The 16,617-nt window shown below is 39.1% G+C and overlaps 1 protein-coding gene across 4 annotated transcripts in view; it reads left to right on the top strand.

The window, feature by feature from the left end:
- MCC (MCC regulator of WNT signaling pathway) overlaps positions 1 to 16,617 on the top strand; it is a 217,678-nt gene that overhangs the window by 145,817 nt on the left and 55,244 nt on the right. For all 4 annotated transcript variants that reach the window (XM_074813511.1, XM_074813512.1, XM_074813513.1 and 1 more), the window contains 2 exons: positions 4,718 to 4,860; positions 13,126 to 13,262. In XM_074813511.1, the coding sequence (XP_074669612.1) occupies positions 4,718 to 4,860; positions 13,126 to 13,262 (280 nt within the window). The remainder of the gene's footprint in view (positions 1 to 4,717; positions 4,861 to 13,125; positions 13,263 to 16,617) is intronic.

Consider the following 16,617-nt stretch of genomic DNA (forward strand, 5'->3'; position numbering starts at 1 on the left):
GAACTTTTCCTCCCACTCCACAGAGATTCATCCAAATTCATATCATGTATCATGTCATTTTTTCCTCTACAAGCTCTGTCCAATGCATTTCTTCCTCACTAATGTGAATCAGAGATTCAGAAGGCATGAATTAAATAAGAGGTGTTTGAGGTTCTGCATAACTATATTCAGATGCTAGTGGGTCAGTATTAAATCCCTATTCTGCATCTGGACTATACTTGGAAAGGTAGCGCATGTTTCATTTCAGCTGTCATGATAAATGCTCTCTGGAACAAATAGCTTTTAGTACACGTTTTGATAATACCTTCCCCATCATTTCATGAGGCATGTGAGACACTTTGGAAGAAAGGATCAGTGATTTGCAGAGCAGAGGTGATTTGGGGAACCACAATTCAAGTAATAGATGACAAATGGTGAAGATAGATAGTTGGATAGCCAGTGCTTAAAATTTTGTAAAAGAATGTAATTGATTACTGGTTGTTCTATCATGCTCATTTTGAAAACTGCAGTCTGTGCAGACCTGCTGTAGCATTTGCCTACACCCTTCTATTATTTCAGTAAAACAGCAGATCTCCTTGTCTCTCTGTTGTACAGTTTGGCAATGGAATGATCTCTTGAATGAAATTTGCTGTAAAGTACTGGTCAACCACAACTAATGTCTTCTTCCAGAAATCTTCCTGTGGTTATGAGAAGAAAAGTAGTGCTTTCTACTAGCTCTGTCTGGCACGGTGTCCTGGCTTTGATAATGAAAAATAGTGGATGTCTGAAGGGAGAGCAGAAGAAACACATATAGAGAGTTGTCCTCTGTACTCCCACACTTTTCTGCTAACATCTGTGAGCAGGAGGCTGCATCGCTTAATAGTTCTCTATGGTTTTATCTTGCATGGATTTATCTAATCTTCGTCCTAATCCATCTGCATTCTTGGCATTTTCTACATCCTGTGATATTGAGTTCTGCAGTTTTGTGATAGAACATGGGATTTAATAACATGGTGAATGTTTCAGCGAATACAACAAGAACAGACAGTTCACTACATCTCTCTTATCATTTCATCTCCTTTCACAAGGTACTCCTGCTTTCTCATTTTTTGTGCTTAGTCCTTATAATTTTGGAATTTTATAATAGCTCTAGACACAGGCTAACAGAGGCTGTGTTGCATCATTCTGGATTCTGTATTGCACAGCAGTAAGTCCCATTACAGCAGTAATAATTCTTTACCATCTTCTCAATTATTCAGAATATAGGGAGGAACAGCAGAATTTCAGTATAACAGTAAAACCAACGCTCTGTAGGCATGTAAGAACATGTGAACTTCACAAGAAGGCTTCAGTTTCTTATTTAACAAAGTAACTTGAAATAGAAATGCATGGTGTTCAGATGAACATTGAAATCGCTAATACTGTTGTATGATATCCTTATCTCACACGAATTAGTCCTGTGTGCTTGTATTCTTCTTTCACTTCAAGTATACACAGAATTTTATACTGCCAGGCAGTTAATTCTGGCCATTCATGTTTTCGTGATTGAGGATTTGGAATGATGGATTTGAGTTTATATTCAAAATTAGATGAATGGATTACCACTTTAAAATCTGCCACTCCTTTTAATTAAAGTACTGTATTAGTTGTTAGCTTCAGCCTGTTAGACAGGTTTATCGTTGTAGCTCATTCAGGTGATGACTTGTATTCTTGGTGAACAATGCGATAGCCAGTGTTTGTCTCTGCAGGGCCTGAGGCACTGTGGGGTATCTTAGTGAGCACTGCTATTGGTGCTTCTTATTTTTGTACTCTGACTGAACACTGCAAATTTAACATAAAGGTTTGCACGGGTAGTGTTTCTTGTGCTAGGAGTTTGTGTATACTAACAGGCAGTATAGTGTTGAGATAATATCCTTGGGATAAAATATTTTTTCTCTTGTCATCCTTCTACCTCATACTCTTCTTGTTCTTGTGGTTGTTTCCCAGCATCAAGAGGTCAGGCAAAGGTGTTTCCAGGCATTGCTAATTTAGACTGTAATTGAAATAACCATTTTAGTCCATACCAAAAAACAGCCAGACGTCACTTACACTGAGGGCTGCGCTGGTAGCTTCTCTCCTGACCTCAGCAGTTGCTGATCTTTTGCAGCCTGTCAGTGGATTATCCCTGAGTTTGCTTTGTTAGAGAATTAGAGCTCTTAATGGTTTTGATCAGAATAAGTATGAGGCTGGAAGAGGGATGAGGAAAAGGGTGTAAGGTATTTGTCTTAAAAAGTTTGTGTGACTGGCATGCAAATAAATTGCAAGAGCTGCATGTGTACACCTTGGAAACAAATAGGAATTGGTGGCAGATGATTGTTCTGAGACTCAAAGAACACAGAAACTAAAGAGGATGATGAACAGGTTCAGTATCCCAGAAAAATACTTTAGCAATGGGTACCAAAACATGCATTTGTTTCTTTTCCCTTTTAAGCTTTGATATGAATGTGCCATAATAAGGAACAGTCATGTGTAACCAGAAGAATTTTCCATTGCTGCATTTTGGGATTCATACTGAACTATGTTTCCACTGTTTTTGCCTTTTTCAGTTGAGACTTGTCATGGCTGACCAGAACTTACAAGATGTAACTCTGTACCCACCTCCAAGGCACAGCAGTCCTTTGCATCATGTTCTGTCTTTCACAGAGGTTTCCTTTCTGCCTTTTCCAGATACTTTTGCCCAAGATTATCAAGAGCCTTTTTAAAAAAATCAAATGTGAAGCTGTTGTCTTATATTGCCAGGCTGATGGTGGTTCACAATAAATGATGGTTATCCTGAAAAATGGTGACTGAGAAATGGCTGGAGAAAACAGAAAGCAAGTCCAGTAATGTGACTGAAGTCCATTAGCCAGAGTCCATATATGTCAAGATAGACAAATTCTGCTTTTCAGCGCACAGCTTAGAAAGACAAAAATTGTTGTGATAGGATTTTTATTTATTGTCAGAAAATAATTATTACACACTACATCTGAAACATCCTTTTGGTTTAAAAGAAGAAAAACAGTGCACATAATTGATTGATCTGGATTATGCTTAGGTAACATCAGAGGAAATTTAGGTCTGTCAGAGGAAATTTAGGTTTAGAAAGGCAGAATAAGCAACTCTTTTTATTGCACTTAAATCTGTTCTAAAGCTTTTGTTAAACATCTTCTCTGTGTTATTTCTGCACTTTGAAAGCCCTGGTAGTTCTTCAGCCAGATATGATGTTAAGATACAGAAACATGAGAAATAAGTTGTGGAATGATCCTACAATAGGTGTTATAATATACATGTATAACCATGTCAGTTGCCAACATGAAGTCTTAAAGACCAGGTGAACATTATCAGTCTTCCAAAACATGACCCTTTGCTCTCCTCTTCAGTGTGAAGATGTGGTCTGTTTGTCTCAGTGTAGGTGAAAGTGCTTCTTACTCCAGCTGGAGGAAGAAACTATTCTGTTGTAGTCTGTGAAAGGGTGCTCTCATATCTGGGCCACATTACAATGTGCATGTTTGTGGAACTTAAAAATACTTAAATTTAATTTTATTTAAAATTTAAAGGAAAAATGTTATCAAGGGTCAATGTAAATTTTAGTTTTCAAGCAGCCTTTTATGTAGAAGGTGTTCTCAAGCTGTGAGTGTCAGTGGCCAAAAAATATGAGGGCAAACTATGATAATTCTGGCATACCTGTGAATTTTTATATTTATGATGTAAAGGGTTGAGGGAGTTACCTCTGTATAGAGTGTTTACTTGATTTGAAAAATTGAGTTTTGATGCAGTAATGTTGGAGGACCTCACAGATTACTATAAATTCTAGCCTTTAGAAATGTTACTAGGATCTTACATTGCAGGTCTTCAATTAATGAGTATGGGTTTTATACTGTCAGTTGGCTTGTGAGTTTTCTTTTAGTGACAGCATAGTACATACTGTTCTGCGATTGCAAGCAGGCTTGACTTTTCTGCAGGGGGTGAGAAGCAAAATGTTAGAAGTCTTGCTCTTTCCAACCACTATGAAGCATAACTTCAATCATCATGCAATGCTGGATTGTAGTTGCAGTAAGTTGTAATTGTTTAGTGTAAGTAGAGTGTGTGTTGGCATGAAGAGTAAGCCAGAGAGGCTGGATTTAAAATTCTCTTGGAAACCAAAAGGAGGATTTCGTGAAACGTATAAAAAACAAGCAGCCACGTAGCCTTTTAATTGTTCAAATAATTATTTTATTGTAGAGGATTGAAATAATAAAAAATATGCTATCTTAAAGTCTTGTAAAAACAAATAGTTATACTAGAGAAGAAGTCATAACCTCAAAGTGTGGTTACTTTTCTTTATAATAATGTGATTTCTGCCTTAGGACTTGTTCTAATTCAGACCATGTTGGGAGGATCCTTGAAGATTCGTGATGCATCATGAATCTCACAGATTCAAAGATGAGATATTTATAGCTATTTGAGTTGCAAATGGTGATTTTGTTCAAGCAGGAAGGGCAACTTCTGCCCTTTAGAAAAAAATAATAATAAAAGTACACTGCATAGTCTTTCAGTTCCTAAAACCTTGTAATTACATACCTTTGTTTACCTGTCAGTATTTTGCATCTGTCCTTTTCTCTTGCTAAGGCACTGTTGGGTTGCTAAGTAAGAAAACCATTAACGGTGTGCACTTTTTCCTTCTATCTGATCTCTGTGAAGTTACTCATAAGACACTTTGTTCCTTGCTTCTCTGCTTTAGTGTGAACAATCCCACCTAATGAGAGAGCATGAAGATGTGCAGGAACGAACAACACTGCGCTATGAGGAACGAATCACAGAGCTGCACAGTATCATTGCTGAGTTAAATAAGAAAATTGATCGACTACAGGGAACAACAATAAGGTACAGCAACAGTTCTTGGAAATTCTGGACCAATGCAAGAATGGTGCAAAATATGCTATGAATTATACTCTAAATATAATTTGATGATGATCTTAAGGTAGTTAGGCTTGTTATGACTGGTACTGAGTAGCTGCCCATATTTAAGGTATGTGTTCTGCAGAGTATCATCCCAAGGCTCAGAAGTGCTACAGTCTCTCTGGAAAAGTCACACTTTGCAAAGCCCTAACGAGCACTGCAGAGAGCTGCACTGTGCCATCCAAATATTCCTTTAATGTAACATTCATGCCAGGGTACCAGATAAGTGATAGCAGTGATGGATAAAGGAGCATGTAGCCACCCAGCCTGCATCTGTGCTTTTAACTTTATTTTGTGGCATCCTGTAGATCACTTAAGCCAAATCACTTGTGAGAAATACAGCTGAAGTGGATTTCAGTAGGTTTTGGATCTACTTGTAGTGGTATTTGTGACAAAACACAGTGGTACAGAATCACATTGTTGCTTGTCCTTGGAGCAGCAAAGCTTGGGTTGTTAGTCTAGGTCATTACTTGTTACTGTGTTAAAATAAACTTCACATTTGACTACAGGAAAACAGTTCTTTCTCCTCACTTTTACCCATTATTCTCAACTTGGAGAAAGTTGGACTAGAATGAGGAAGGAGCTGCTTAAAGTTTAGCTTGTAAGGGTGCAACCACTAGAATCTATGGATTTTCTGGAGAATGTCCAATTAGATCTGACACTCACAGGTAATGTTGACATCATGCTCTACCCATGTAGCAAACTTTCAGTTTTCTTTGCCGGTTACCTGCAATTTTTTGATCACTGCTTCATTTGTTCTTTCTTGTAAACATTTCACCTAGCACAAGGCAATGTTACAACTACTCACTTAACCTTTCATGAAAATACTTATATGCAAAAAGAAAAAGGTTTGGTGTACCATAAATAAGAGTAAGTATCATCATGAATATATACCACTATAAAAGCAGTGATAGAATCACATTATGTTAATGTTATTTAAGAAGAATACTGCCAGCTCTTGAGATCATTGTATCTAGTGGTGATCATGGTGAGATTTTTCACATATTTTCTAAACTGGTAGTACTTCTCTGAAAAAAATCCCTGTGACTCCCTTGTTCATTCATGCTTGATACCTCTGCAAACAACCTTCCCATTCATCTTGTTTTGAATCACCTTTCTTTTCAGCATGATTCTGGCTGCTCATCACACCTTCTTCTCTGGTAAAGCTCTACCAATTGAAAAGACTGGTTGAAAAGCAAAATCTGAGAAGCATGAGAGCTACATTGATAATTTTTTTCTTTAATGGCAGAAGAACTCTATGACATTTAAGAAAAAATTACATAGAATCCATAAAAAATGTTTGTTGGGAGTCCCTGTTTCAAGCTAAAGGCCAAGTGGTCTTCAATTAGAAAATACGGGAATCAGGCAGATGCTGTGAATGTTTAACCATGTCCACAAGCAAGTCAGCCATGTCATGTACAGGAAAGTGAGGCGTAAGAACGAAGCTTGGTGGGAAGCGCATGATGCTTCTCATGAAAACTGCAGTTTTTCTGCACTTTCAGAGGGTGCAGGCTTCTGAAGGCATGAGAACAATACTGCTGCAACAGGTGCCACACCACTGTCATGCCCCTCTTCTTTCGTCTTACTGTATGAGAGCTAGGATGCCTCCACTGTTTTTATTCTGGGTTTTATTAGTAAGAACAAAAAAATTTAGTGGATCTTTTTATTTCCTTTGATGATTGGAATCGCTTGTTTACTTTGGCAGGCCAATAATTTGATGTATGGGGAACAGAGGAGTAATATTCCTCCTAAAAATGGAAAGCAGAGGTAGAATTGGAGGGATTCCACAAGATTTGTAAAGACAACCGAAAGAAGAAAAACTGATACTTCCTGCTGTGACTTTCTGTAAATCAGCTCTGGGACCTACTTGCATCACTCTTGAGAAGCTGTTCCATCCCACAGAGCAAGGGTGATGTAATTGCTGTCCTTGCTGGGACAGGTGTGACTCACAGCACTCCACCCTTGGCTATGGGGACTGTGTGCCCAGGAGCTGGAACACAACAGTCCTGAGAGCAAAGGTTCTGGCCCCCTGCTAGGGCCTCAGCATTTATACTTTCCTCTAAACCAGAACACAGGAGGGATTTCAGTTTTGATTTGACTTTTGGATACCTGCAAGTAATACTGGGTGGAAGCTTTACTTGTGCTATCACAAAATTTAGTCTGTCTTTCTGGAAACATTTTTCTTGCATTTACATTAATTGCATAACAGATAAATGTGTCCCCAGTGCTGACACAGAGTTTGTTCAGTATTTTCATGTATCCTTTTTAGGCTGTAAAAATAAACTAACATGTAGCTTGATGTACAGCATGCTGCTTTATAACATTCTTGATGGTTCATTTCCAGAACCCAAAAATATTCTGGAAACAATTAGAAGACGTTTCATGGAGGTTATTTGACTATCCTCCTTAAGCTGTATTGTTTTTAAATTTGTAGGTCTCTGCTTGAATGTGAGTAGTACCCTCAGAAAATAGGGCAGAAAGTAAGCAGAAAGAGTGTTTAAATCTGAATAAGGTATTGCCACAGTTTGAGGAGTGTTGGCAGGCTGATTAAGCTACTTAATATTCTCCATTCTGAGAATTTTTCTCTTTGTTTTTCGGTGTTGAGGTTTTTTTTCCCCTTGCAGTGTCAGAGGCTTCACACAGCTTGAAGTATAATAGCTTTTGCTCATGTGGCTTAGTAATGCCAGCTCTAGAAGAGATCTTAAGTCATGTATCAATGCCTGTGCCTGTTCCCAAGTATATCTGATATGCTGATCTTAGTAACAGTAATTTTACAAAAGTATTTTTAGAAGTTTTCAGGGTTGTTCTAGGTTTATTAGCCATTTCTTGGGTACAAGTAGTTCCATGTGTGTGGCCATGTGAAGTTAGCTGCTGCTCTTGTGCTATGTTCTTCCAGCATTCTCAAAGGAAAATGAGGTCACCATGGTTGTGGGAGGAAGCCAACATTCATCTACAGTTGTCTCATCTTCCTGCTGTTGCTCTGGACAGCCCAGCTGGTTTGGAAGCCCAGCCTCACCAAAAAAAGCTGAAATACAGCTGTAACTGATCTGATATTAAGGCTAGAAAGAGATTTGCCCATACTCATATTGTGCAAGTAGATGAGCCTCTTGCTTGCCTAGTTCTTCATGTGTGATAGTGCAGAATTTACCCACTACCAGCTCAAGAATGTAGCAATTTGGGAGAAAAAGACACTAAAGAAGTGATCCACTAGCATGAGGATGCTTTAGAGACATAAACTTCAGCTCTTTTTTCTTGGAGAATTACAATTGTGTGACAGTGTCTTACTCTTCTTACCATGTTATTAGGGAGGGAGTGGGAGGAGGTGGCTAGTATTTTGCTTAAGGTTGTTTTAAAACTCAAGTCACAGGCTTTCGTCAAACTCTGCAAGACTGTTGGGTAGAAGAGCCTATGATGATTGTGCAGAGCACATTTTGTCATCTTCTTTTCAAGTGAACAGTTTTCACTGAGTGAGTGGTGCTAGCATGGGGCTCCTGTTAGCATGTCAGATGGATGCCAGTGGCCCTCTTACCCCTACTTCTGCTGTTTCAATTTGTAGAAGACAACGTTTTTGGATTGCAAAGGTTCTCTGTTCTTTGACAAGGTGTATGCCTACTCCCATTTTCTCTCCAAGTGTGTACAACTTAGAAGACAGCAGAGCTGATCAAATGGATCCTCCCAGTTGTAGAGTCATATTGTAAATACTTGGACATAAAGGATACACCTAGTAACTCTGAAGCACAGAAAAGATTTACAAATTACACAGTAGTGTGCTAAAAGGGAATTATGTCTGTGTTAAAAGTAAATATTCCTGACTTCAGAAGCTTTTAGTATTGCCTTAAATTCATTCAAACTCAGCTTTTCTTTTTCTTAATCATGTCTTTGGCAGGCAGAATCATCTGTGAGTTGGTTGTGCAGAAACAACTTTGGCCTATGACTCACAGTCTTTCTTAGATGTCAAATTAAGGTTCAGCAAAAGGAAAAAGGAAGAGATCAAATTGCTAAACCAGTGGTCATTTGGGTACATCTTTGCAACTCCAAAAATAATAGGCAACTTTAACAATACCAGACAGAAATACATGTTGAATATTGGTGCCTGCTAAGGATTATTTGAAACAGTTGTCAAGAAGCTTGTAACCTGTTGCTGTAAAACCATTTGTTCAGATTTACAGCTTTTAATCTGAAATATAATCAGAAAGTAGGTTGTATTGGAGTTAATGAGGAAGAAGGAGGGTGAATAGACTACAGCATCACAAGAAATAACACATGGCATTTTTAGTCATATTTACACGATGACTTGGAGATCTCATTCTAGCTTCTGAATATGTGCTAGGTGGAAGCTACTTGGATTCAATTCAAATGTCAGTGTGAGTGTGGTAGTGTTGGCTTCAGCGTACGATGCACAGCCCCACCTGCCTTAAGTGACTAATTCCCATGTTGTTTCAAGTATGACCTAAAATATGAAACTATGCCCTGTTTGCAGCCATGAAAAGAATGTGCACCCTGACAGCATCCTTGCAGTACTCGTCAGTGGTGTGGAAGGATGATCTTGATAAGGACACAGAGTGTATCATCAGTAAATTCGCAGATGGCACCAAGTTAAGCGGGAGTGTCAATCTGCATGAGGATAGGGAGGCTCTACAGACAGACTTGGATAGATTGGATCAGTGGGCCAACGTCAACGGGATGAGCTTCAACAAGGCCAAGTGCCAGGTCCTGCACTTGGGCCACAACAACCCCGTGCATCGCTACAGGCTTGGGGAGGTGTGGCTGGAGAGCTGTCTGGAAGAGAAGGATCTGGGGGTTCTAATCGACAAGCAGCTGAACATGAGCCAGCAGTGTGCCCAGGTGGCCAAGAAAGCCAACGACATCCTGGCTTGGATTAGAAATAGTGTGAGCAGCAGAAGTAGGGAGGTGATAGTCCCCCTGTACTCTGCACTGGTGAGGCCACACCAGCGGTATTGAGATTTTGGGCACCTCAATACCAGAAAGATCTCGAGGTGCTGGAGCGAGTGCAGAGGAGGGCAACGAAGCTGGTGAAGGGCCTGGAGAACAAATCCTATGAGGAGCGATTGAAGGAGCTGGGACTGTTTAGTTTGAGGAGGAGAAGGCTAAGGGGAGACCTCACCACTCTCTACACTTACCTGAAAGGACATTGTAGAGAGGTTGGTGCTGGTCTCTTCTCACAGGTAGTTAGCGATGGAACAAGAGGGAATGGCTTTAAACTGCAACAGGGGGGGTTTAGACTGGACTTAAGGAAAAAATTTTTCACAGAAAGAGTGGTCAGAGAGTGGAATAGGCTGCCCAGGGAGGTGGTGGAGTCACCTTCCCCGGATGTGTTTAAGGGTCATTTGGATGAGATGTTGGGGGATATGGTGTAGGGGAGAACTGTAGAGTAGGACTGATGGTTGGACTTGATGATCCCAAGGGTCTTTTCCAACCTGAATGATTCTGTGATTCTGTGATGCTGAAAGTGCAGCATTTTACTCACTATTTGATCAAGTTTTTCTCGGTGTCTGTGCAGCAGTTTTGATCCTTTGTTGCACCCAAACGTGAGGAAAGTAATAGATGCAGATGTACCTGTAAAACACACTTTTTTGCTCCAACATTGATCCCAGGCCAATCACAGAATCACAAAATCATCCAGATTCGAAAAAACCTTGAAGATCATCTAGTCCAATGATTAACCTAACACTGACAGTTTTCAGCTACACCATATCCCGAAGCGCTATGTCAACATGAAATCCAGTCTGTGTTTAGAACAGCTTGATCTGATCTTAATTGCCTCCAACTCAGGATGACATTCTAGCAACTGGGAACCATCAGGACCTGTAGGAGAACAAATACCTGCTTTCTCCACCCAGGCCCTAGATGATGGCAGCAACAAGCAAGTTGTAATACCTCCACCTTCTGGATGGTGTAGCAGCAGTTCAGCAGCTAGTCATCATCAACTGCTGTGCTCCTTGCAGTTCCAGTGCCACCAGAGGACTCTTCTACCATTTTGGGGAAAGGGTATTCTTAAACAGTACCTTCTGTTACTGCCAACTTCAGTTTTAAAGGCAGAATTTATATTTGTGGTACATTGTTCCCCTCAAATTTTTGCTTGTGTTTTTAGCCCTCAATCTGCCCCCTGTGAGACTGGTGGTAGAGAGATGGACTGCCCTTGCTGTCTCTTTACCAGAAGTGGATTTCTGATCTTTCTGGTAAAGTCTTAGAAGCATTAGTTCGTTCAGAAACTGACTTCTGGCTTGAGCCGTTGGAATGGTGTGAGTCCTGCCATGTGACATACCTTTAAGCTGCCCGGAGATGCTGAGGGTGCTTAAACTAAGGAAACAGCACTAGTGCTAGCTAGATGAAGCTGTGCTGGATTTTAAACAGAAAATTTGTGCAACAAGAGCCAAAGCAAGGGTGGTGAGAAATTATTACTGTGTATGGCATTGTTCTATGATCAGTACAGTCTCTTGTCCATTTGTAGAGGTAGTTCAGTTTTTAAAAATGTAGGACTAATTGTTTCATAAATGAGAAGATTGATTACCTTCAGATCAAAAAAATGTAACTGAGTGCTTGGTAATTGTTTTTGTCTAAAGCTAATTACTACTGGCTTGTGCCATAGCTAATAATAAATGAGTTCATGGAACATTAACTCATGCTTAAGTGTCTTCATTACACTGTTTTAATTCCTGCTATTCATAATTCAGTTCTCACACTTTCTTAAATGTTTATTGCATGGTACCTTAAAGACCTTTCTTTGATCTAAATCTCAATTTTAACCAGCTGACCTACATTTTTGTTTAATAAATAGTCACTAAGCGCTTCTGATAAAGTCAAACTTTCATTACACTGAAGCAAATGTAGGGGGTAGAAGAGCATAATAGTTCCTGTAGAAATTGCATCTCAGTACCTTGGGGAACCCTTGCCTGGCAAGCAAGCTGAAATTCGTTTTCGAGTTGGCCTGGTTCATAAATTGTGACCTCTGCTACTTTGAGATCAGACTTTACTTCTGTCATTGTTCCCTGTATGTATGGGCCATTGTCTCTGCTATTTTGCCTGGCAAACCCAGGCACACCTCCAGGCTAAATCCTGCAATATTTCTGCAAGAAACACTCGTCACCATATAGCATGCACATGGCAGATTTAACATTACAGGTGCCCCTCCCAGATGCAGATGGCCAGATAGCTCTTTGCTATGTCTTACTGTTTCCAAATCTAGACAGTTCCATTCTCACACATTTCTGCCGAATCCGCAGCAAAATGAATCTTTGCATCTGATTTAGTGTGTAACAAAATGATGGCTGTTTGCTTACTTATCAGAGTGGCTCTGCACCTGAGTAAGCTGGTGTTTTTCTCATGTTTAAAATACATACTTTAATGTCAAAACAGTTATTAGAGAAGTAAAAAAAAAATAATTCTGGGTCAAATCAGCAAGTGGATCAAAAGAAAAAATGTGTGCAAATGTTCTCAGACAAAGCTATTATTCATTTACTTATCTTCTTTCCCAGTGCTTTGAACTCTCTGTGTGGAGACAGGAGGGAAAAGCCCCTAATTTTTTAAGCTCATTAGCTTTACCTAAAATATTCTGTGTCAATTATTTAAGTAGAACCAGTTTGACAAATAAGTTAAAACCTAGGTAATTGAGGGGTTTTATTTTCCACTAACTCGAACAGTTCAGTGGTATACTCATCTGTTCTCTTCCTTTTGAGAAAATGAAAAACCTACCTGTCCTCAAGAGCATTTTGATACACATATGCAGGTATGTGCATGTGCACCCTTGCTTTGAACGCAAGCTGATGGCATCCTTGAACTTAGAAAGAGACCAAAATTGCTAATTGCTAATCCACTTTGGGATCAAAAGCCACTTGCACTGATTAAGAATTGTCAGTTGGGAAGTTACTGCAGAGCAGTGTGTGTCCTCCTTGCACACATCCTTGCTTGCATTCAGTTCCACCCATTGTTTCCTTGTATAATAGTCTGGAGTAATAATGAATTTGGGAATAAAGAGATGGAGACCAGGCACTGACTGCTGCAGTGAGTGTTATGAACATAGCACAGTTGCTTTGCAGTAAAGGGTAGAAAATCTTCTCTCCTGGCTGGACAAAACACTTGTACTTGTGTGGATTGTATTCCATGACTCAGCTTATAGGTCCAAAAAAATTCCTCAGAGGATTTTATTTCTGCCTTTGTGCTCTCTCCCAGGGAGGAAGATGAGTATTCAGAGCTGCGGTCAGAGCTCAGCCAAAGCCAGCATGAGGTTAACGAAGACTCACGCAGCATGGACCAGAATTCTGTTTCAGTGCCAGAGAATCAGTCCACCATGGTCACTGCGGACATGGGTGAGTTATGATTCTTAGTTGACATGATACTTTCTCGCAGCAGAAAGGCATCATAGCCTTTGAAATGCAAATCCAAACGTTTGTTGAGGAAATAAATTAATCTAGGCTTTGTTAATCACAACAAACGCTGAACTTCTTCACAACTATGAACTTGTATGTGAAGTAACATCTGTGCCTCGATATAGAATATCTATGGAGTCTAAAATGGAATGATTGTTCAGGATTGCTCATGACTTTTGGGAAAGAAGAGGGTGGGGAGAAAGCTATTCACATACCTTACACATGCCTGTAAAGTAGTCTTACTCTAGGAAAGAATTGTAGACAGAGTAAATGTTGGGGAAAAAAGTGTGGGGAATGGAACTGTCTGTCTGGTTCTTTTACAGCCTAATTTTAAAGGGTGTCTGCACTTCCTGAAAACTGAGAACCTTTTTAAAGTAATGAACAGGGATAGCTTACTGAAATGGATTTGTGCAAGGATAAATCCAACACAAGCTGTTCAAAGACAGTGCAAGGAGGGAGTACCTCCAGTCTGTTACTAATTCTTTCTAATTAAAAACTTAAAGAGCAAGCATCTTGCCTTCAGAATTTCATCTATTTTGTCATTCAAGTACAATTAGTGATCATTTGAAGAATGTCCAAGCATGGAATAATTACTACATAAAGTTTGCAGTATACGCATAAGCAGATACTAGGGCTTCAGTGTGATAGTGTTTTAAGTGTTTGGGCACAATTGCTGAACACCATAGCTGTAGATGAGCAGAGGTCTGGTGTAATCCTCACTATGACTGATTTCCAGAATTCTTTTCAGAATACTAGTTCTCTTAATTTAATTTTAAAACCAAATAGTTGGTCTTCATTTTCTTCCCTAGGTAAACTACCCAGGTGTCTAGGAGCTTCTGTAGGTGATACTGTACACAAGCAGTGTTTAGAAAATCATAGAAATAGCAGTCTTAAGCTCTGCTGCAGAACTTGTGATCCTTAAATATTGAGTTATTAACTCTACATGGGGTTTTGATGGCTATAATGCAACATGCAATATTTACTTCCACACATAAGAAATGTTATTAAAACTGTTTCCACTTGTTTGGAGCAGAGCACTTCATTATTGAGAACTTTTTGCTGTTTTTATCAGTACAGTGCCTTTTAGAGGAATGGACCTGAGAGTAGACTGACTTGGGCGTAGTATTCATTGCCCTCAAAAGGAGTTTAATAATGTAGAAAACATGTTGATATTGTAAACAACCATATAAAAGAGATTTTCTGTATGATTTCTTAAATTGGAATGAGTACACCAGCTCTAGAGCTGTATTAGTTTATAAATGCAAGACCTGCCACAGCACATTTCTATTTCAGTGTCTTAAATTTCTAGAAACATCGATAGAACAATATTAATAATAATGTAATTTCAAAGTGTCTGACATACGGAATTCAAAATACTTAACAAAATACCATATGGAGTCAAGACATTATGTAGAGGTTTTTATGTCATTAAAAAGTGTATGTTTTTACTTCCAAAAGTTAATGCTTATTATTAAGTTCCTACCTGAACAGCTTCTAACAGGAGGACTTTTCTTTAATTTTCTTTCTTTTTCCTTTTTTTGGACAAAAAACCAAATTTACTTTTCAGCATCTATTTTGGAGTTAAGGCTTTGATTTTGTTCTTCATGGGGTGGAGCTGAAGCAGGGTTTGTGTACATTAACGACAAATTATCCAAGCTTCTGCTAACAGTGGGAAACATGGCAATAAAATGAAATATAGCAACGGACAAAATACGAATGTTAACTCTAGGGATTCTTGCATTTTTAATCTGTTTTCCTTCTATACATAGACTCTGTCCTTTTTGGGTTTTGTTTCCATATTCCTGTGAAAATTAATCCTTGTATATATGCACAAATATGTATATATTTTTACCCTTCTGGATACAGATATATAAGGATAAAAAATTATGACCTAATAACTATGTGCATGACCTTGCTTACTGCCCTAATGGAATGAGCATTAGTGACTTACTAAAAACAGTAATACATCATGATACACTAATACATGTGGGTATGCTGCTCCATTGCTACAGTCAATAAAACACCAAGAGCTAAAACTATGTATGCTCTCCAGTATGTCTTGCAGAGCTTGTGGTTGGGTTGTACTGGTTTTCTGTGAGAAATGGGGTTCTTATTATTGTAAACCCTTATTTTCTGGGGAAAACGTTATTGTGGGAACAAAACAGCATACAAGGTCTTGCGAAGGTTGTTTAAATGGACAAAATGTCTGTTGTAGAAGATGTTAAAGCAAACCAAACAGAGGTTTTTACAATTAAGCGGCCTGTATGGTATACGCTGCTCATAAATGAGTATTATTATAGAGAGATTTTTGATATTATTTCAACAGATGGGTGGCTGCTAGTCAGTAACTAGTGAAGATGACTTCAAGAGTAAAGGTTTGTTTGTGTTGCCCATTCAGATTTTTCATACAATACTGTGACATCATTCCAAGTTAATCTTTTTGGTCAGCAAAAGGTTCACGTTTATGTGCATTAGGCTGTGGAGTTAGATTTGTGGTAACGAGTTTCCAGTTTTTTACTTTCTGACCATCTCATACCTGCATCCAACCACTTTCAGTCTTCTCTTGTACAGAGAGATTCAAGGCAATCTACAATAATCTGGTATCTCATGTCTGTTAAATTTCAGACACATTTCAATGCCATACTACTGTAGTCCTCTGTAAGAACCACAGCTAGCTATGAGGCTACTAGGGAATTCTGACCATGGTGAAATGCTTGCAGCAGTAGTACAGAAATAACTCCCTCCAGCAAGAATGCCTGCCACTGTTTTTATTAAGGTACAGGAACTGCTGGTGCACTGCTGTCGCATAGTGCACCACTTGTGTGCTGTACAGATGGTAGTTACTGCAAACTCTTAACTAGTAAACCCGAAATACTAACTAGCACATCTGAGAAACAGCACAAGGGGGAATTCTACCATGTGTCTACCTTAGGAATGTCACTATCACCAGATACGAGCCTAAGAAAAACAAAAATAATTTATGAAGTGACCTAGCAAGGTCCTGAGACCCACTTGTTTTCACAGAAATGGAGGACACTGTGGCAGTGCCCAGGGCACTAGAAAGGTTTTGCCTAAAGACAGAAAAGGAAGTGATTCTTTGCCACATTTTATAATTAAAATAGCGTTGTTGTATATGCTGCTAATACGGTTGTAGTGTGGAACATAGCAAGGAACAAGGTATGCTGTTATTATCCATGAATATTCTGCAGTTCCATTTGAAGAAGAAACAGCTACAAAGTGAAACATAGGCTCTAAGATAGTCAGTAGGGAACATTTCTGTAAACTCCAGGATTTT

The sequence above is a fragment of the Strix aluco genome, chromosome Z (genome assembly GCF_031877795.1).
Source record: "Strix aluco isolate bStrAlu1 chromosome Z, bStrAlu1.hap1, whole genome shotgun sequence".
Lineage (NCBI taxonomy): Eukaryota > Metazoa > Chordata > Aves > Strigiformes > Strigidae > Strix > Strix aluco.